Source organism: Lissotriton vulgaris, chromosome 11 (assembly GCF_964263255.1).
Source record: "Lissotriton vulgaris chromosome 11, aLisVul1.2, whole genome shotgun sequence".
NCBI lineage: Eukaryota > Metazoa > Chordata > Amphibia > Caudata > Salamandridae > Lissotriton > Lissotriton vulgaris.
The window spans coordinates 539,166,708-539,189,980 of NC_141699.1; the positions used below are offsets into that span (position 1 = coordinate 539,166,708).

General features: G+C 46.1%; 1 protein-coding gene across 1 annotated transcript in view; it reads right to left on the reverse strand.

The window, feature by feature from the left end:
• Positions 1-23,273, reverse strand: part of IKBKB (inhibitor of nuclear factor kappa B kinase subunit beta) — a 616,380-nt gene that overhangs the window by 40,528 nt on the left and 552,579 nt on the right. The window contains exon 21 of the mRNA XM_086943580.1: positions 8,600-8,690. Within this exon, the coding sequence (XP_086799706.1) occupies positions 8,600-8,690 (91 nt within the window). The remainder of the gene's footprint in view (positions 1-8,599; positions 8,691-23,273) is intronic.

Here is a 23,273-nt window from a genome sequence, read left to right on the forward strand (position 1 = left end):
GAGATGGGCATTGTGATTTGCAACTTTCTGAAGAGTTCAGTTGAAGTTATGGAAGAGGTTGGTACATCAACAGCTTGGGGCAATGCATTTATTGAGTGGGTAATTATGGTGAGGAGGTTGCCTTAGTCAATGATTTGAAATGTTCTCTCTCAAATGTATTCTTTTTTTGCTGTGTGGTTGAGAGCGGCAATGAATGGTGAAAGGAAGCAAGGTGTGATGCAAATATCTACTTTTGTGGGTTGCAAGGCTTTTAAGCTTTTTTTTAGTAATAATGAGGTCAATGGTTGTTTACAACACCCTTATTTGTTATTGCTTTTATATGTTTCTGTATATGGCCTTTGCGGAGCTGCGATATATCCGTCCTACTGTGTACCCCTGTATCTTGCATACTCTTGTTGTTCTGACCTACTTTCCTCCCTCTCTTTTGTCCCTGAACATTTGTAAAGTGCTGTGATACCCTCATGGGTCATGTTCGCGCTATATAAAACTCTATACAAAAATAAAATAAATGTGGCACCCTTTAAGTATACGGCTCGGGGGCGTGACCTAAATGGGAGATGATTTGGATGTTTTTCTCCCCTACAGTCAACCAATAAAGGTGATTCAGTCCCTGGCTGAGGCTGCGGAGGAAAGGTGGTGGCTCCTACAACCTATTGTGGATTGGACCCGTGAAGCATGGATTTGGTCAAGTGAGAAAGACGCTGTACCCTCTAGAGTGAGATGCCCAAACACCATGGAGAGGTTGGTGCTCCTACCCAAAAACCCAAATGGGGTCCTAAGACTGAGAAATGTTGCATAGTGAGCCCTTTTTTGTGTGGTCAACCACAGCGTTTAATTTCTTTTGTGACTCAACTTCTGGTAATCTTGGATTTTAATACTGGGGCAATGCTGTCCAATAAGTGTATGTGCGTTGACCTCTATGCATGTCAAAATTGGCTTCAAACCGGATTGGTACATACAATTTTCCCATAAGGCCAAAGTATATGGGGCAGAAATATACCCATAGCATGGAAAGGAAAATGCCACTTGTATGGCAGCACCTATTGTGCCATCCACTACAGTGCGGTACAAAAGGGGGTGGTGATGGAAGGAGCATCTGAACCAATCAAACACTCACAACCAGTCAACAGATCTGGGTTTAATCCATCACTGTTCTTTAGCCCACTCGGTCACCCCAGTTCAGACATGGCCATATGCAAATTAGTCTGACCCTGTGCCTCATGGGAACAGTCCAGCCCGAATTGCCAAGCCATGCCTTCCCTGGACCTTAAACAAGCTTCCTGGGACCGGTTTCTGGCATTACAGCCGTCTTCAGCCCGGCTTGCTTGAATCCAGTGGCAAAGTGAGCAAGGGACTCACGTCTGAGCATTCCCTGCCAACTTATGGCGAACAAAGCGGTACAAAAGGGGGTGGTGATGGAAGGAGCATCTGAACCAATCAAACACTCACACCCAGTCAACAGATCTGGGTTTAATCAATCATCGTTCTTTAGCCCACTCTGTCACCCCAGTTCAGACATGGCCATATGCAAATCAGTCTGACCCTGTGCCTCATGGGAACAGTCTAGCCCGAACTGCCAAGCCATGCCTTCCCTGGACCGGATTCAAGCATCCTAGTACCGGTTTCTGGCTATCAGCCGTCTTCAGCCAGGATAGCTGGACGCCAGTGGCTTAGTGAGCACGGGACCCACGTCTGGGCATACCCTTCCCACATAGGGTGAACAGCAAAAAACACAAGATGATGGACCGCGCCTCCGCGGATGCCAGTTTTTCGAGGCTATATGCATACCAAGATGCAGACCCCCATGAGCAAATTGGTCTACTGAGGACTATGCAGGTGGCAATTCTCCAGTGGGTGGCTGACTGCACCGTTGCCTTTTTCTCCACAACTGCTATATTCTTACTCTTCTTTTTGGGTGGGAGCATTGCCCATGGTCTGGGCATTAGGGAGCTTGCCATTATGGCCAATGAGGGAGCAATGGGGGGATGCAACACCTTATGTATAGTGGTGTTATTAGGGGGTAGCTTATAATTTTTCTACACCTGGGAAGTTACCACCCTAATTTTCACAAGTTGAAGGTGTCGGAGATGGACTTCAATATACCCTTCAACATAGCGAGGAACTTTACAGTATGCTGGGGGATGTCACCAGTGTCTCTACGACGAAGTCCTAATTCTTTGTGGAGGACATGCATGTCCACCTGTGTCAGCCCTGTGTATCGCCACATGATACGCAGAGGTATCGTCTGGGGTGATGCCCTACACATGTAGTGATCCTGGTCAGTGTCCCCTGGGGAAATAAGCATTGCAGCCATCTCGCAGGTCAATATTGGGCATGGGTGTCAACAGGGCATCATTGGGGTCATTAGGGCATAGTGGTCTGCCTTCCCTGTAAGAGGAGTGGGGTTAACCCTCTGGTGAATATGGAACGAAGAGGAGTAAGTGTAGTCGGGAGCTGTTGTGCATGGGAGCTTGAGTATGTGCCAGATTGAGTTCTTTCTCAAAGGTGAGCTTCATCTTCCAAGGCAATGTCTGTCTTGGCCTTGGCGGCAACTTTGTTGAGATTGTCTATCTGTGATTGAATAAACAGGTGCTTTTGTCGCAGATCCAACTCCTCCTGTAGTGTGTTCTGGTGCCAATAAGTCATCATCGTCGAGAGTGACTTTAGCACCAACAGTGGCCTTGGTGCCGAAGGTGGCTTTGGTACTGAGTATCCTTCTGCCTCGAGAGGCAGTAAGGTTTATGTAGTATCTTCAGGTTTGAAGGCCAAGAGAGTGTAGGTGCCTGCAAGTGGTAGCGTTTGTGCCTCAGAATTTTTCAGTCAGTGCGGACTAGTGCCCGATGGAAGGGTTGGAATGGAAGACTGAGTTGGTGAGCTCAACGCCAGACCCCTTCGGGGGCATTCTTCTACCTTGGCTCGAGGCTGCTTGGGAGGCCTGATGGGTGTCTCGGTGCTGACCATTCTCACGATCTAAGTCTTCCTCTGTGGACAGGGTGTCTGTGAGGGGCAGGGGACCACCTGCTCTTCCTCCACTGAGAAGGGGGCGAAGGCAGCTTCCGGGCTGGCTGATGACTTAAGGGGTGGAGCTCACGAGGGGCCTGCTTCTTCACCTTCTACAGGTCATGTTCTCTATAGATGTTGGGGTGTTATCTGCCTTGCAATCTTTGATATGCTCAACTTCTCTTGCATCCGTACCAAAGAGTCTTCTTTGCTGTTATCATGATTAGGGGAGTGGCAGAGGTTGCACACCTAGTGGTCGTCAGTCCACAGGAATTTTTGCATGTCAATGGGGGTAGTACTGGAACAGTGTTCTTTCAATTAATTTGTGTGCATTCTCACGGGCAATGCCCTTGAGGCGAAGGGTGCACCTGAGGCCATGGCATTCAGGCAATGATGGGAGATCGGTGTCCACAGAGCACCATTTAGAGGACAAAGCATAGTCGAATTTCCTCTGTGTGTGCCAAAGACAAAACAAACAAGTTGGACCCGAGATAGGCGAGATAAATCAGCGAACGCTGAACCATGTCTGAACTCAATGGTGCAAAAAAATCTAACATAAGGTGGTGCCCATTGCCAACTAAAGGTGGATTCACTATTTACCTCGTGACTCGAAAGACTTCTTCAAAGGTAAAAATTAGTATCTTCTTCCTTTACCTTTTTTTTCTCACCTTTTGTTCAGCACGGGTGCAGCAAGATTCCTGCTATCTCCTTTTTAAACCTATATGCAATTCTGCGTTAACTTTATCCCTGTGATTTTGTTTATATTCTAGCTGTCCTTTGTTATAAAATTCCCAGCTTTGAAAAAGTCACTATCGTGGCGAAATATGTGTCAGCTGTTGTTGTGATGACGTATGCTGTGTGGATTAAAGAACTCTTCACATCTCAATAAAATAATTTAATTGGAATATACCTTATATGATTCTTTACTTTTTGGACTTCTACCCGAGAGCTGAGTTATCATCTTCTGTTTTTTAATATACACAGTGGATCTCCTGTGCCATTGTTGTTTGCACCCTTGGTATTGGTGTGTTGGATACCAAAAAAGTACCAACCAAAATGTTTGTTGCTCAACTTACTAAACCCACATTTACTTTTGTCTATAGGAGGTAAGATTTATAAACCACTACAACCTCACTAAACATAAATTGGTATGCTGTCGCGTTGTCGTGGGAGAAGGCTTTGCTGAATAAGTCTCAAGGTTCTGTACCTCAGGGACCCACACTGTAGTGCTCCCATGGATCCTCCCCTGTCCCCAAGAGGTGGCTGTATTGGTCATCCAACCCTCACATGGTCTCATGGGCTGCCTTTATCTTGGGAGAATTTTGGAGATTGTGGTGGAGGCAGTGTAAGATTGAACTCTGTGCTGTATGAGGCGGTGGTGTGCGTTTGTGATGAATGTGGTGGCAAAGGTGCAGTTGGTGCTACTTGCTAGGTGCACCCTAAGGTGGTATAATCTGCTCCTTGCACTTTTTTCAGCCTCGATGTATAGTTTCATACTCTAGTTTTTCCTTGAAAGTAAGCTTCCTTTGCTTTGGGATGGGAGTAAGTATGGAGACCGGTTAGTTGTTGTTGAGGCTTTATCATAATTCTGCCTTTGTCCTGGGGAATAAAGAAAGGTTTTGGTGAGAATCCAGCTCTTATGCCAATCTTTCTAAAATTGGTGCCTCTGAGGTCTCCAAAGTGGGCATTGAAAGTCCCTTCAACTTCAATTTTACCTCAGAGCAGGACTGTTTTGACATTGAAGCTTACAGTTTGTGTCCCTTTGGGTGATGTGGGCGCTGTGGGTGTTTAAAGCATTTCTTTCAGCTCTGAACCTTTGTCTAACCTCCGACCAGGGTTCAAGGGAAGTAGTGGGCCTAAGATTCTCTTTCTAGCTTTGTTGGGGCTGGACACCCAACTCCCTTTGGAGCAGTACTCCTGCCCATCATAAGGTTTTTTTTTGGTGCATTTTTCCCAATGTCCCATATCAATATTAACTGACCTGGTGTCTTCCTCGTAGGTTCAGTGGTGCTATCGGTCTCAACTACGAAAGGATGTGTTTTTCATCTGAGGCCTTCATTAACAGTGTTTCAGGGCTTGGTGTTTTCTGAGACCTGAGACTCCAAGGGTCCCGGCAGCTCATCTGGGAGCCAAGGGGATCTTGTTCCCTGAAAATCTCCAGGGTTGCATTATCTAACACTGAATCCGTGAAAATGCCCAGTGCCTCTTTCCTATATCTAAGTGCCTTCTTGTAACTAAAGGTGTGACAAAAACTGTACTTTGATTCTTGGTGGCCAAGAGAGAAGCAGGGGTTACAAACCTCATGTTGGTTGGACCAGAAATATTTAGAATTGCAATGTGAGCAGAACCGAAAGGGAGTCAGCTCCATTAGCCTACATTTTCTAAGGCAGAGTCCTCGATGTCTTGATCTCTTACTGCCCATTGACAACAGGATATATCTGATGTCACTGACTGAAGTTTCCCTCCGCAAATCGATGAACCACAGCGGAGTTTGAAGTGTACGTGTACGTGTACGACCACAATATTTTCATAGCTGTTGCTTTTCATTCCTAACCTGATGGTGAAAAACAAACAATCTAAGTGTGGAGCAGAGACCCACACACATTGTGGACTAAAGGAGGAGTCACTCTACACCTCATGACTCAAAACGTCTTCTAAAAAAATTAATTGTAATGTGGAGTCCTAACACAAGATGGCAGGAGTATGCAAAGCATGTGTTTCTACAGCAACACTCCCAACGAACAAAAGAGACTTATTTGATAAAGGGTCTGTCACATCATTAGAACACTTGAGAACAGGTTTTGGATAGGAAAAAGTCAAACAAAATGTAGATATACAGGGATCAGTGACTGGGCTATATCCACATTAATCAAGGCAGTTCGATCCTGTCCAGTACCAGTTGCAACCTGTCCAAAATCCCAGTTTGAGAATTACTATATAACTTGGCATCCGATACCCACCTAATTTCTAGGAAATATAAACTTCTCCTGGTTAAAGGTGGAGGAGGAACTTGGCCAAGTAGGAGGAGGAACTTGGCCAATCTTTTACAGAGAATCAATGAACCATTATAATGGTTAATGTACACCAGGTTATCACGCTTGAGAAGGGGGGGAGAAACCGCAGGAAAATATTGCTTCTTTCGCACTGGACTCCACAATGCCCAATTCATTAGACAATTAGAGAACAACTCAGTGCTGGGAGGGAATGGACAGCCAAGCAAAAATCTCACATTCTGTGGGACTTTGCCCACACATGGCAGCACTGGAAACAAATGCTAGATGACATATAAAACAATAGGAATAAGGAGCCAAAGACACAGAAACTGGCTTGTTGGGCTGGATGCCAGAAGTAGTTTAGGAATTCAAAAAGAAGACATTGATTGCCCAACTTGGTATTGCCATCAGCCAGACCACCCTTTCAACTAAATTGGAACACCCACAGTGCCAAACATACATGACTGATATAGCAAATTATGGTTCATTTTAAGAATAAAGAAAATAACATTGGCTTTCTCTACTATATGGAACCCACTTCAGAAATACATCACAACAAACTATAGAAACTTCACTTGCCCAAGATCTAAGGGCATTACAAAGCTTACCAAAGTATTCATCTTGAATACAGAAAGAAAGAGGAGCACAAAGCCCACTTACTAAAATATTTGCCACTTTACAACTATAACAGCTGCCCGAATGTCTGGGGAGGGGGAGGGATATGCTTATTTTACCTTTTCTCTTTCAGCCAGTAGTTGGTTTGGAAATGTTAATATAAAATCATATTGAAACCTATATGCATGACGTTTGCAATGCTGCATGAGGTTGTTTGATAGAAGGAATGTAGTGAGTTTATTGACAGCATGTTCACATTAGTGATCCCATTTTACATTAGGATGCCCTTGGAAGGTAGCGTTTATAGGGGAAACATCCTTTAGAACGAAACTTTTACAACGCAGTGCTTTTACAACGCAGGTTTTACAACGAAAACCATTACAACGCATTGCACTGGGGGGCGCTCTAGGATAGGGAATAGTTTTAATTTACTATCCAACACCTTCCCTACTATCCACGGGGACTGGAGTTGGAATAGTAAATTAAACTATTCACTATCCAGCACCCCAAAGCGCTATGCGTTGTAACAGCATGCCTTGTAAAAACTGCGTTGTAACAGCATGCGTTGTAATGTCATACATCCCGTTTATAGATGAGGAGATCCTGGAGGGTGACATACAGAGACACGTCTTAAGTTTGAGGTAGCAGAGTTTGACATCTATATGTACAAAACATCAAATGATATGAAAGGTTGTGCATGATGAAGTACTACTGAAAATATGGCTATCCCACAACCACCATGTTGGTCGTTGTGATCATTACTGGGGATGGACTAGATTAGTGGTAGAAGAATGTCAATGAAAGGTTGTGAAGTGTGATTAGACAATGTCTCAATAAGAATGAGATATTTGTGGCAATTATCTAGGTTGAGCTGTGCAGTTTGAATTTGTGGGCCTACAGTTTAACAGTGCACTTTAGTTCAAATTATTTATCCGCTCAGGAGTGTATTGATTTTCTTGCAATATTCACTGAAATGAGGATGGATTGGTATGGTGGTCTTTTTGCTGTTTTAGGTGAAAGTATCTCTCAGATTCTATACTACATTTAGGGCTACTGTATGACTACCTAGGATTCCAGGAATAGGTTTAAAGCGCGTAAATCAATGCAAATTTGAATATGCGTATTAGGGCCTAATATGAATTATATGAAAGTACTGAGGTGGAGAATAACAACAAGTAGAGGCTATTCTGGAGGAATGCAAGATTAACAAATTATCTGAAGAGGTTGCTTTTATGCTGGGTTGCATGTAACTGAGCAAGGGGTAAATACGGACCTTAAAAATATGACAAAAGGGTAAACACATTCAATTGTTACCACTCAGAAAGTGGCTCCTCGTGGATGTTTGAGTCCGAATGAATAAGCTAAGATTGCATGAGAAGCAGCCATGTAGTCTAAATTCAAGGTATGTTATTTACTTCTGCACTTGAACACTACCATGTTCCATGGCAAGTGTAGTAGACAAAAGAAACAGGACATTTGACAACCAGGTATTGATAGCTGGCTGTAACATGCGACACTTTCGTCAGTATACTCAAACATGCATTAGTGTTCTATATTCCTCAATCTCTCTGGATCATCATCTAATTTGGATTTAACCACAGTGCAGCATGTAGCAGTGTCAAAAATACGTTAAATTCAGCAATATATACAAAGTGTGTCCAGGAATGTCAAGTGTCTCTCAACCGGTTCATGATTTCAATCTTTTTTCCACTTGGAATCAAGCAAGCTCTACACGAGGCACCGTACACAGCTAGCCAATCCAAACCCCTAGTTCAAAAGCTTTCTGCGGCGTTTAAGCAAAGTTGTTAAAGCATACTTCTAAAATTGTGTCAAAAAATTAGGAAGAAATCAAAGGATAAATAAGCGAAAGAATGGAGATAAAATTCAACAGCGAGCAGGGTACTTTATGTAGTAGAACAGAACAGAAATTGATAAAAGCACCATTTGCCACGACAGGCGGTAGTTCAAGAATGGTCTGCCAACATCCTTACCATTAAGCTGTGGTCTTGTTCCTTCAAGGTGTTGATCATTACACTCTCCAACTGGTTACAGAGACTCTGGGACTCGATTAAGAGATCATCACTGAGTGAGAAATATTAAGAGACTTATTAATGACTTTTCCCTAAGTTACACAGTAATCTGTAGAACCAATGTTCAAAAGGCAGTGATCCCTCCCAGATTACCAAGTGATTCAATATACACAAATAGTACAGCAGCTGCCTCAAGCCCACCAGTTTTCAGTAGAGATAGTTGAACAGCTGACAATATTTAGGGCTAACATGTGTACCTCAGTGGTTCTATACTAATGTTCATCTCCAATTTAGTTAAGCTGCAGAGAGAGAGAGCCCAGGTTTTGGGCAATGAAATTTGTAAAGTATTTGTGGGATTGTCAAACAAGTTACTTCGGTAACACTATTTCTGATAAGAGACTTTACCTAGCATCCTCACACCTTTTGAATACTTCCAAGATGTCAGACTGTATCTGGAAACTTTTCAGCAGTACTGCTGCACGCAAGTGGCTGGCGCTGTGTGGCTACGGAACTGCCGTTCTGCTCCGGAAAAGACATGAAGAGCCTATATAGATACCACTCCCACACGCCAACATCAGTTGCTTTCGAGACTGCCTGCACCATCAGACGCACAGCCCCAAAAGCAAATTGGTAGGCCAGTGTGCAGATTCACAGAACAGGAAGGATGGGAGGGTGGGTGAGGAATTTGCAGCTAGGAAAGTTTCTACGAGAAAGAGCATTATCAAAGTTAAGTAACTTGTTCTTCTGTAGAGAAGCCGCAGATTCATGACCTTCAGAATAGATACCAAAGCAGTACCCATCAGCAGGTAGGTCAGTAGATGGACTCAAACCAGAAAGTCATGTAGGACACATCAGGCAAATAGCCCTTTTCGGCGAGCCCGACTCTCCAGAAAATAGAGCTTTGTGAACGTATGGCGGGAATCCCATGTACCAGCCTGGTAGATGTCTAGGATAGGGACTCAGCATGCTAATGGAGTGGCAGGAGCTTTGGGCCTGGTAAAAGGAGCACACAGTCCTTGCAGAGGCTGCTTGTTTGCCAATGCATAGCAGATCTTTATGCAGAGCATGTGGGTGACGGTTCTCTTCTGCACAGCTTGGCCATTTTCATGCTCCAGCACACACCACAAAGAGCTGACAATCTGTCCAGTGTTTCTTTGTACGATTTATGTAGAAGCTCAGTGCTCTTGTGGGTAAAGCGATGGAGTCTCTCCTCCTACATAGAGCATTGAGGTGGAGCATAAAACGCTGGCAGAGTGATGGTTTGACAGACGTCAACTGGTGTTACAACTTTTGGCAGTAGGATACCCAAGTCCACAGAATCTGTTTGTCTGGGAAGAAGGTGATGTATAGCGGATATACACAGAGCGTGAAGCTCACTCATACTGTGCCGATGTTAAGGCGATGGGGAACACTGTCTTGATGGTGAGGAACACGGTCTTGATGGTGAGGAGCTGCAAGGAACAGCTGTAAAGCAGCTCAAATGGCATGCACATTAGAAATGTGAGGAACATCACGGTGGGAGGGGGAGCCCAATACCACGGGGATTGCGTTCGACTGGAACAAAATACACGCCACAGACCTTGTGAACAAAGTCTCTCCAATACTGTCACAAACTAAATATCTGATACTTAACAGGGTGTTCTGGACACCGCAAAGGCTATTTAAACTCCAACTAAAAGACAGCCCCATTTGCTGGAATTGTAATATGGTTGAAGGAGATCTAGCACATATGCTCTTTCATTGCCCCTCACTAGGAAATTACTGGGACAAAATACGTAATCGCATAGAACATGTCCTTAAAATCAAACCTCCAAGAGAATTCGTTTATGTTATTTTGGGTGCTCTGGATCCAACTGTGATGAATGATAATGACCGTCAGTTGCTAGACTTACTACTTACTTTGGCGTGTAAAGTAATATTATGTAAATGGAAGAACACCTCCGAAGTCTCCTTTAAGATGTGGCAAGAATGGGAATCTTGCATTAGAGGTGCTGATAACAGTGCATTGCATTCCTCCCCCTGGTGTACCTCTACTAAGAAGCTTTGGAAATCCCTAGATGCCTCTTCCTTTTCTTTTGACCCTCCGTAGACGCACCTATTACTGTTAATACTTGAGTGACTATTGAACTGTTGTATGTGAAATCTACTTCTGCCCTAAGAAGATATAACTATAGGCTGGTATCCCATCCACTGTAACATTGGGATGTAACCGCTACCTCCGATGTGTGATGTGCACTACGTTTGTATTCTGCATTTGGCATTCGGCACTCTGTATTTGTACTTTATATTTGCATTTTTCTTATACTTTACTTATTTATTTATTTAATTTTATTTATTGTATTTTATACTATATTCATGGCTGTACACTGTCCATGACTTGACATGTGTTCACTTCTGGAATTTAATTATTTCTCCATCACCAGTTAATTGATTCCGTTATCAGCCACTGCATTCTATATCTTATGCATCCTTAATATTACTTAGTATTATCAATGTTCATTTCCTTTTGTCATTTCCTTTAGTTTTTCCAATAAAAACGATTTGAAATAAAAAAAAGAAATGTGAGGAACAAGTTAAGGTCCTACTGAGGCATGACAAAGGGAGAGGGAAGAAAAAAGTGGTTGAAACCCTTTAAAAATAAATAAATTGCTTAGCAGGATTTGAAGAAAGAGGGCTGTTTTGTAACCGCAGAAAGGCTGAAAGACCTAAAAATTACACAAACTATAGCCAGGGTTAAAGTCAAAACAAAATATAAAATGTCAGATAACTTGGTCTGAACGCGGTCACAATTCTGTCCCACAACAGGTGTATACAGTTTTGGTTGCAGGGATGCCTGGCTGCTAAGATGACATCAATCAACTCCAGCGCAAGGTCAAAGGAGTTCAGCTGTTGCAGCTCAATCTATGCATGAACGTTGAGATTGTAAAGGCGCAGTTGCAGAACCCTTCTCTGTTGCTCTGACTGACCTCTCGGTGGAGCAGCCTGATCAGAGGACAGATGCTCAAGCCCAGGAGTTCTGGATACCACACTATCCGTGCCCAATCCGGGGCCAATAGGATGACATGAGTCCGATAGATCTTGATTTTCATGAGAACTCAGGGCAAGAGTGGTATTAGCCAGAAGGCATATAGGAATCCAGAGTTCCATTTGAGGCTAAAAGCTTCTCAGAGTGAGAGACGCCTTGGAAACTCCAATGAGCCAAAGTGCTGACACTGCATGTTCTTAGCGGTGGTTTACAGATCAAGCCAAGGCCTCCCCTATTCACGAAAGAGATCCTGCCCAACCTCCGGGGTGCAACTGCCATTCATCATCCACAAGGCGTAGACGGCTGAGCTTGTGTGCCCTGGATTTCAACGATCCTGCCAGGTGGGTCACCACCAGGAAAATTCCTTGGAGGTCCAGCCATTTCCAGATGTGCAAGGCCTTCAAGGTCTGTGCCAGACCCCCCCCCCACCACCACCCCCCCGCCCTGTTTACTGTTCAGTATCAAACGTACGGTCCTCAGCTGCAGGAGGTGGATATGGAGTTGGGACTCGGCTCAGACTAGAAATCTCTGATCGCCACCTCTCCCAGGTGCCAGCCACAACGCAGAAGTGATGCATCTGCCACTACTGCCAGCTGTAGGTGGGAACGTGTTAGGGGGGTCAATCACTGACCCAATCGGAGTCCAACAAGCACCACTGCAGACTCTTTCAAAATCTGAACATGGTTGGAGAGGTCCCCTTCATGCTGGGCCCACTGAGACTTCAGATCCCACTGCCAAGACCACATATGCCCCAGGGCGTACTCGACCAGCGCAGTGCAGGAGGCAATCAGTCCCAATACCCTCAGAGTTCACCTCAATAAATTCCAGGACTGAGTCTGAAAGATCTGGATAACTGCCTGAATGTCCTGGACACTCTTTCCTGGGAGAAAGGAACCAAACATGTCCAGAATGGGTCTGAACAAGGGGCGGGGGGTCTCAGAAGGAGTCAGCTGTGACCGTGGCACTTTGATGAGCAACCCTAAAGATGATAGAAGGTTCGCCTTAGTCTGGAGGTGGTTGACCTGCCTTCAACAGCCAGTTGTAGAGGTAGGGGAAGACAGGCACCCCGGATATTTGCACTTTGTTTTTATTAGAAGAAGTCTTTTCCAGTCATGAGGTAGGTGAATCCTCCTTTCGGTGATAGTGCGCATGGACATTGACTCCATTGTTTACCACAGAGGGTGATAACGGAGTAGTAAGAGATGTCCATGTATATATGTATCTAGGTAAGATGTAACTGCAACAGGTATAGGTACCCAGGGAGGCGGGTGGGCGCATGTGACTCTACAGGTCCACAGGCCAAGAACAGATGCATACTGGGTAAGTAGCATTTTCCATTGGAAGCATGTGAGCTGTAGATCACATGCTGTGCATGGACTATAAAGCAGTTATTTCTCAAAGCAGTGGATAGCCTGTAGCTGTTGCAGTTGTCTGAAATAGTGTACGTCAAACTGCTTGGCCCACACTAGCTTGATGTCTTGCTAACACATCTACACAATAGTGTTTTGTGAATGTGTGAGGTGTAGTCCAGGTTGAAGCTTTGCAGATATCATCTATGGCTGTATTTCCTAAGAAAGCCATAGAAGCCCCTAGTTTGCGAGTGGAGTGCGCTCTAGGGGGAATTGTTTGTGTTCTTTTCGCTTTTGCATAGCATATTTGAATGCACTCGACTATCCACCTTGCAATGTCTATTTTTAATATAGGATTGCCTTTATGTGGTGGAGCAAAAGCGACAAATAGCCGTTTTGTTTTGTGGAAAGATTTTGTCCTTTCTATATAGTAAAGAACTGGTCTTTTCACATCTAAAGTGTGTACGCACGTTCTGCCACAGAATCTGGTTGAGGGAAGTACACAGGCAACTCAACAGATTGGTTGATATGAAAGGCAGAAATTACCTTTGGTTGAAATTCTGGGTTGGTCCAAAGAACCACTTTGTTTTGGTGTATTTGTAGGAATGGTTCTTCTATGGTTAGTGCCTGAAGCTCACCCACTCTCCTCAGAGATGTGATGGCTATGAGGAAAGTTACCTTCCAAGTGAGAAATTGTATTTCACATCTATGCAATGGCTCAAAGGGTGGACCCATTAGCCTGGTGAGGACAATGTTAAGATTCCACACTGGAGCAGGTGGAAGTATTGGAGGAATAATTCTTTTAAGTCCCTCCATAAATGCTTTAATGACAGGCACTCTAAAAAGAGATAGATGTCTGTTCTGTAGATATGCAGCTTTTGCAGCAAGGTGTAAGTGACGGAAGAGTACGCTAAATTGGAAAGCTGCAGATGTAGTAAATAGCAAATGATATTTTGAACCCGAAGCGTCCAGTGGACCGATGGGATTGTTATTGCAGTATATTACATATTGCTTCCACTTTGCTGCATAGCATGCCCTTGTGGTAGGACATCTAGCCTCTTTGATAATATTCATGCTGTCGGGCAGAAGATCAAGGTAGCTAAACTCTAAGATTTCAGGTGTCAGATTGCAAGGTTGAGATGGCTGGGATCTGGATGCCTTATCTCCCCATGGCTCGGAGTGAGAAGATTGGGAGTGATGTGTAGTTTTTGGTGAGGAACTACTGAGAGCTCCAACATGGTTGTGGAACAGGGTTGTTGGGCCCATGTGGGAGCAACTAGGATCAATGTTAGGGATGCCTTTCTGAGCTTCCCAACCACTAATGGAATGAGTGGGAGAGGCGGAAAAGCGTACACAAATATTCCTGACCAGTTCATCCATAGTGCATTGCCCCTGCACAATGGGTGTGGATGTCTGGATGCGAAGCTTGGGCATTTTGCGTTTAGGTTTGTGGCGAACATATCTATGTCCAGAAACCCCATATTTGGAAGAATGGGAGGAGAACTTGAGGGTGGAGTTCCCATTCATGGATCTGTTGTCTTTGACGACTGAGCAGATCTGCAATCTGATTGTTTACTCCTGGAAGGTCAGCAAAGGAGAAACATTTTCCAGATAGTCTATGCTAGTTGTGAGAGCTGGAGAGAGTGTGTCTCCCCCCCTGTTTTTGTATGCAGTACATTGCTGTCATGTTGTCTGTAAAAATCAGGACAGCTTTGCCTACTAGATGAGCTTAAAACGCTTTGAACGCCGGAAAAATCGCTAGCAGCTCTAGATGATTTATGTGAAGCTGCTTTTGCGGCAGGCTCCACATGCCCTGAATTGTATGCGTCTGGAGAGAGCTCCCCAACCAGTGAGCGATGTGTCAGCTGTTAGTACTATCTGTGGAACCGGGTCTATGAAGGGCAGCCCTTTTGAAAGGTTTTGTGTAGTTCACAACTGCAGACAGCGATGGGTGCGGCCGTCCACCAACACTAGATCTCATAAGAGACCCTGAGCCTGGTTCCACTGATGTGCTAAGCACTCCTGAAGAGGACACATCTGGAGTCTTGCGTAAGGGACTATTAGAATGCAAGACGCCATCATTCCTCTTAACTGCATGAACACTCACGCTGGCAATGAGTGTTGAGGCAGACACTGACAGAGTAAAGTTTGTATGTTATGGATTTTGGCCGGATTGGGGTAAGCCAAATACTTTTGTAATGTCTATTGTGGCTCCCAGATATGCCTGTGTGTTGGATGGATGTAGATGGGATTTGGACAGATTAACTTGATTTGAATCCAAGATCGTGGAGCAATTGCACTGTTTTGTGAGTGTGACGAAAACAGCTTTTTTGCGAGCTGGCTTTTATGAGCCAGTCATCCAAATATGGGAAGACGTGAATGAGTTGTCTTCGAAGATGAGCTGCAACTGCTGCCAGGCACTTGGTGAAAACCCTGGGTGCAGTAGTTACTCCGAATGGGAGCACCTTGAACTGATAGTGTTGGCCTGCTACTGCGAACCTAAGGTATTTGCGGTGAGCAGGGTGTATTGGGATATGGAAATAGGGGTCCTTTAAGTCCAGAGTGGACAGAAAGTCACCTTGTTGAAGGGGAGGTAGCACTTGCTGGAGTGTGACCATGTGAAAGTGGTCTGACTGAATGTATAGTTTTAGTTCCCCGAGGTCTAGTATAGGCCTGACAGAACCATCTTTTTTGGGAATCAAGAAGTACAGGGAGTATACTCCGGTCCCTTGATGTTTTAATGGGACTGGTTCTATCGCTCCTTTCTCCAACAGAGAGAACTTCTTTTTTTAGAAGGGTAAGATGTTCCTGTGACATTGCGTGTGATATTGGAAGAATGTTTGGGGGAATGTTTGTAAGTTCCAGGCAGTAACCATATTCGAAAATTTGTAAAACCCATTTGTCTGAGGTGATGGTGTTCCAGACTGGGAGAAATTGAGTGAGACGTTCCCCTTACAGTAGTGGTATGATTGAGGGGTAGCGGAAGGAAGTTAATGTTTGTTATGTGCGGGTGAAGTGTGTGTGGAGTTGCTTCTGCCTCTTCCCTTACCATTGTTTCCCGTAAAACCTCCTCTAAAATAGCATCTTGATGAGGGCAATTGCTTGTTGCCCTTGTAGGAGGAGGAGGGATTTTCTGTGGTAATATTTTTGGAGCTACCCCTGTAAAAGGAGTGCCGAAAGGAACCCCTACTCACAGGTAACTGTAAAGCCCCCATGGACTTTGCGACCTCAGTGTCCTTCTTCAATGTTTCAAGCGAGGTGTCCACTGCTGGGCCAAACAGGTGTTCCTTATCAAAAGGCTGATTGAGGATGGAGGCCTGTACCTCAGGTTTGAAACCCGAAATTCTCAACCAACGTGTCTACGTAGCAGTACGCTGGTGTTTACTGCGCGCGCTGCTGTGTCTGCTGTTACTAATGCGCACTTGATGGCGGTATTGGTGATAAGTTTGCCCTCCTAGATAAGATCATTTGCCTTAGAGTTGTGCTTATCAGGCAGAAATTGCATACTTTTGTCTAGCTTATCCTAATGAGCCCTATGATATCTGGCTAGTAAAGCCTGAGAATTAGCAATGCGCCAGTGATTAGCTGCTTGTCAGGCTACCCTTTTGCCAGAGGCATCAATTAACTTGGACTCCTTATCAGGAGGAGGGGCCTCACCTGTGGTCTGTGAGTTAGCTCTCTTGCGAGCCACAAGCGAGTCTAAGGGCAGCTGACCGTTGATGTAGGCAGGGTCAGTAGGTGCTGACTTATATTTCTTCTCAACCCTGGGCGTGTTGATTCTTGCCCTTACAGGGTCTTTAAAACCCTCATCTGCATGCTTAAACATCTGTGAGAAAGTGCCATCTTTCTTGCATTGTATGCCCCCACTTTTTGCTGAATTGCTGATGTACTTTGACTGAGTGTGCCCTGGGCTCCTGCCAATCAGGTACCCAGGGCCTGTGTTCCTTCCCCAAAAACTGTATTGAAGCCTAGACCCAATTGGCATCTCTGGCCACATGTCAGCCCCTGGTAAATGGTACCCTAGGTACCCAGGGCACTGTGACCAGATAAGGCCCCTAAGGGCTGCAGCACTGATTGTGCCACCCTTAAGAGGCCCTGTGCCCTGACACACACACACTGCCTTTGCAGGCTGAGTGTCTGGGTGCAGAACAAAACAAAGGGTCGACATGGCACACATGTGCCATGCCCACAAAACACTGCCCTGGCATACCTCAGTCACCCCTCTAGCTGGGTGCCCTATGCCAATGGTGTGGGTACAGGTGCATGAGCCCTGTACCCCTACAGTACCCAGGTCAATTCCTGGGCACTGTCAGTGCAGTGCTGCCATTAAGAGTATATGGTGCTGGGAGGTCATCATCACAAACTCCACAGCACCATGATGGCTACACTGAAGACTGAGAAGTTTGGTATCAAACTTCTCAGCACATTAAATACACAGTGATGCCAGTGTGGGATTTAATGAAAGTGCACCACAGAGGGCAACTTAGAGTTGCCCCCTGAAACTAATCCACAACTAGCGTCCTGACTGAGAGGCTGCTTGGGCTGCCACCCAGCAGACATGTTGCTGGACCCCTGGGTAGAGAGCCATCTTCTCTCGTGGACCTGCAACAATGCACATCCTGGGGCGAGGTGCTAGGCTTCCTCCCCCAGGATGGGCAGGGGAAGCTTCAAAGGCATGCCGCCTTTGTGTGCTTCTCCAGGTCACTTGCTGTACTCAGCAACTGGCCCTCACCGGTTCTGACCCCCACTCTGGCGGGAAGACAGGCGGGAAAACCAAAGTGAGGAAAGGGGGTGTTGCCAGCCTCTGCCAACCCCGCCCCTCAGGTGGGGGAGGTGAGGTAAAGCACAACTTCGGGCTCTCGCCATCTTGAGGATGGGGAGCCCTGCCCAATCCGAGCTAGGCTCCTGCCCCCCTCCCACTGGAAAGTGGCAGGATAGGGGGGGGTACTCACCCCAGTGAAGGGACCCATTGGTGCCTGACCTTACCCTACCTGTAACGCCACTAAAGTTAGTATTTAGGGGGACCCTGAGCCTTCCTTCCTCAGATCCCGATTCCAAAACTACAAAGAAGAACAAGAAGATAAAAGACCTGCCGTGCACCTGCTAACAAGAGGATGACACCAATTGACTTGGCCCCAGCCCTACCGGCCTGTCGACCCTCGAACCGGCTCCTGCTAAACCCCGGTGTCTCCTGTGGCCAGCAACCTCGAAAACCCTGGAGGATCTGACTGCCTTGCTCATCCAAAGACTGGGACTCCCATGAGCAGTGGTTCTGCTCAAAGATCTACAACCCCTGGTGCCAGCCAGGTACCGCGAATCCAGCACAATCGACACCCGCTGAGCCAGGCCCATGCCTGAGTGGACGAAGACCACGAGGAGGTCCCCCCGGCGACTGTGACCCAGAATCCAGCACCCAAGGACCCTCCTTGACGCTCCTGATGACGCCTGCAGCCTCACAACAAGGGACCCCTGCAACTGTGACCAGCAGAGGGTAAGATTTCCTGACACCAAAAGACACCCCTGCACCTGGCGCCCCACGGCCCCTTGTGCCCAACTCCTGGGTGTCTACCTAACCTACCGCTTCCCAACTTACCTCTCGAAGTGATGGTTGCAACTGAAGAATCTCTGTCCCAGAGCTTGCAGCCTTTGTTCATCTTCCAGCTTTCCCATTGAAATACATTGGGCGACTGACGGCCCAAAAGCACCCTGCACCCAGCCGCCCGAGTGCCCCTGGAAGTGCAGCAACTGTCCTATTCTATTTCCTCACTTGCCCTGTATAAGTGACCTGGAGCTCAGCTCCCACAGCCGCGTGGTCTGCCTGCTAGCAGCCACCAACCAAAGGCCTCCTACCCTCGATAGGATAACATTGGGCCTAGTCTCTCTGCAACCAGCTGCCCCTGTGCCGCTGAGGGTGCAACTACTGTACCTACCTGAACCTGAGAGACCCTTGAGTCTAACCCCAGAATCTTAACTCTGCCAGTCGAGTACTTACCTGAAAACCGATAACCTACATTTTCTCCATTGGGTAACATTGACTGGTTTTCAATTGGAAATTCTTCTTAGTGTAGAATTTTGAAACTTCGAAATAGTCACTAAAAATCACCAGATCAACAAAAACGAAATTACTGACCTGTTACCAGGGGAGATCCCAGTGCTGGATCTTTGTGCCCAGCACTTACCTTAAAAAGTAATTACAACTGTGATTTTCCAATAACTTTATTTTCCTTCATAGGATAACATTGGCTGTTTTTTGCCAGAAATATTTCTGTCGATTTTTGAAACATACAAATATTCCTTAAAAATCACCTGTGTAACAAAAACGATTTCTTTCAAGTGTTTACAGGAGATGCACCAAGGCTGAACCCAAGATCCAGCCCGAGTAAGAAAAACCTATGTAAAGTAACTGATATTGCATCTTACTTAAAATCCCCATTGAGCTCAATGTTATAATTGTGTTTAACTTGTGTTGCATATTGCAACAACTGTATCTATTGCATTGAAAAGTCTATTGCTATTTGAAAGTATTCAACTGTAGCATCTCATTCTGAGAAAGTATTTTTAAACCTACTTGTGGTTCTAAAATATAACAACAATATATTTTTATATACAAAACAATTGGCCTAGGGTTCAGTCATTGAGTGTGTGAGACCATTTTCTGACTGAATGTGTACAACAAATGCTTTACACTGTTCTCTGATTCTGCCTTACTGCTCGGCCAAGCCACCACTTTAAAGAGTAAGGTTATATCAAACGTAACCTCTGCCAAACCTCTGGGGACTGTGGACTCTGTGCACACTGTACCTTACTTTGGTGCAGTATATACAGAGCCACTTTCTTACAACATCCCCTTAAGCATTGGTAGTGTATGTGTAGTTCTACGAGTGGAGCTTAAGGTCTCAAACAAGTCCTCCTCTAAAGCCTCCTTATGTAGTTCCACCCCATGGTAATGAGCAGCCCTATTAAGAAGCTCAATGTAGCCTATATTGTCGTCAGGTGGTGATGGCCTGGATGGGTATAAGTCAAGGTCAATATTTGTGTGTGGATCACTATCATAATCCTCCCATGGGTCAACATCTTGAGGCCTATCCTCATCTCCATCCCCATCCCCTTCCCCTTCATCCTGTTTGTCAGGTGATAGTGGTGGTGGTGAATTAGTGGGTGTGATGAGTAATTGAGGCTTAGTAGGTGAAGGAGGCGGCACATAAGGTGGTGAAGGGTTTGTACCAACATTCCTTTTCTTCAGGGGAATGTGGTGCTCATGCTGTTGGGCCAATTTCCTTTTTTGAGGCAATTTGGCATTAATATGTCCAGCATCTGGGTTAATAACGAGTTCTTTTTGTTTCGGATCCGAAGGTGTAACATCGGACCGAGGATCTTTTGTCAGAGCCTTTATGTCTTTACTGGCAGTTTTCTGCATTGAAAGTTTTGACTCCAAACTCTTGGGTACCGAAGATTTAGGCTTTGACAAAGAAGAAACGTGGACCAGGACGTGGTTGGGTTTCGGTGCCGAAGATTTAGCCCAGATCCTTGTGACTGGGGGTGAATGTTTGCATTGTCCAGCATTCCGCCCATCAATTCTTTCTTGCTCGCTTACACCACTGGATTCAAGCTAGCCTGGCTGATGAAGGGTGATGCCCTGAAACTGATCCTAGGATGCTTGTTTCCAGTCCAGGGAGGACCTGGCTTGGTAGTTCGGCTGCACTGTTCCCACAAGGAACAGGGCCAAAACTGATTTGCATATGGCTGGGTCCAAACTGGGTTGATGTGGTGAGCAAAAGAATGATGGATGTAACCCAGAACCTTGTGACTGGGGGTGAATGTTTGCATTGTCCAGCATTCCGTCCATCAATTGTTTCTTTTGCATATGTCGCCCTAAGTGGGAAGGGTAAGCCCAGACGTGGGTACTGTGCTGGATTCAAGCTAGCCTGGGTGATGCCCTGAAACCAGTCCTAGGATGCTTGTTTCCGGTCCATAGAGGACCTGGCTTGGCGTTCGGACTGGACTGTTCCCACAAGGAACAGGGTCAAGACTGATTTGCATATGGCTGGGTCACAACTGGGGTGGTGTGGTGAGCAAAAGAATGATGATTTAACCCAGATCCTGGCGACTGGGGGTGAATGTTTGTATTGTCCAGCATTCCGTCCATCAATTGTTTCTTTTGCATATGTCGCCCTAAGTGGGAAAAGGTATGCCCAGATGTGGGTCCCGTGCTCACTACACCACTGGATTCAAGCTAGCCTGGCTGATGAAGGGTGATGCCCTGAAACCGGTCCTAGGGTGCTTGTTTCCGGTCCAGGGAGGACCTGGCTTGGCAGTTCGGGCTGGACTGTTCCCACAAGGAACAGGGTCAAGACTGATTTGCTTATGGCTGTGCCCAAACTGGGGTGGTGAGCAAAAGAATGATGAATTTATCCCAGATCCTTGCGACTGGGGGTGAATGTTTGCATTGTCCAGCATTCCATCCATCAATTGTTGCTCGGCGCCTGCATGGGGCCGACTCAAGCCCGAGCCGGAAAGCCAATCTTTGTGTTTCAGTACCAGGCCAGCGGGCGGGATGCTAAAAACATTTTTTGTGCCGATCTTGGCCCACAGACAGAGGAAGGACCAGAGCCTTTTTTTGTCTTTGGTTATTGGGGCAAGGGGGTTTCTGTACACATGGTTCTCTGACCCGGTGTAACTTGCTCCTCTTCTTCCGTGTCGGAGTCATCCTCTGACACGGAAACATGTTCCTCTACCTCGGCTCCTTGAGGGTGTGTTTCTTCTCGGTCGGAATCTTCGCCGAAGATGTCCGGTATGGAGCCGTCTTGGTGTTGCATCTCGTGACGTCGAGCTTGACTGTCACTAAGAGTCTTCTTTGATCGAAACGATTGGTACGCGTCGCAATCTTTCTCGTTGTGTTCCGGGGACAGAGATTGCACACTTTGTGCTGGTCGGTGTGCGGAAACTTGGTGCAGCACCCGTGACAGAGCTTGAATGGAGTCCGTTCCATCGACTGCTAGTGAGCCCAGTGCGGGTAGGCCCAATGACCCTCCACGAGTTTTCAGATGAAAGATATTTAAGTGGTAACTATATACAGAGAATGGGAAACACGATCGAGAAACAATACCTTTGAGGGTAGTGGATTGCGTGTCAAAGGGAACCCGAGAAACGGGTGGTGAACCGGAGTGCAGCAACTCACATCCGAACCCGATGGCGGAAAATACAATCTAACAATGGAGTCGATGCCCATGCGCACTATCACCAAAAGGAGGAGTCAACTACCTCGTGACTGGAAAAGAGTTCTTCAAACAAAAACAAAGTGCAAACATCCGGACCCAACACTAGATGGCAGGCTATGCACAGCATGTGATCTACAGCTCACATGGCTCAAACTACTTGTTTACTGAAGGTTTCAACACATTTTGACTATGTGTGAGGGAGTAGTTGTGATTGGTTGTACTTGCGGATGTCTGCACCACGAAACCTTCAGGGGAGCCGTGATAGAGGAAAGCAGAATCGCCAGAGGCAGGGCATTGGCATCACACACATGGCCAGCTAAATGTTTAGCAGAGCAATGTTTGGCCCATGCCCATAATAGGGTGTCTGTCAAGGCCTTGTTAAATGGCATGAGGGGCTTCGAAAAGGATTACCCCATCTGGAGAACTTCAGTTAAAACATTAGTCTTGACCTCCAAGGTGGGAAGCTGAAGGTCAAGGACTTCAGCTGCCCTATGCATTACCATGGTGTGGCTGGACCAGGGGTGAGAGGACGCCCGTTTCAGGGGAGGTATTACAACCACTAGCCTCCTGCAAGTCATCCAACCAATTGTAATCATAAAAAGTAGCTGAGCAAACTAGTCAACTGCATTATAGTCATGGTCCGAGTCTGTACCAAAGAGTGTGGAGTTTGTTTTCGGCCTTCTGGAGATAGTGATGCAAGCACAGGAAGGGGCGCCTCAACTGGCGTTGGGTGTGGCATGGGGCAAGGTTGGACTGGTGCAGTCTCGGAGATAGATAGGACAATTGAAAGCTCCTCCCCAGCATCGATGGAGTCGAGATTGGCTTCGAAGTCTCAAGGTACGGCATGGACCACAACATGGTCCAGACTGGTGCCAGAGGTGTCAGGACAGACACAGAAGGTCCAGCTGCTGGTGCAGAAGGTGAAATCGCCGTAGCACTCCAGGTAAAGGCTTGTCAGCTCTTTAAGGCGCCCCAGAGCGAGTTAGGAAGGCGCCCGAGCATGGCTGCACAGAACTCTTTGACCTGGTGCGGGTGGCAGATGG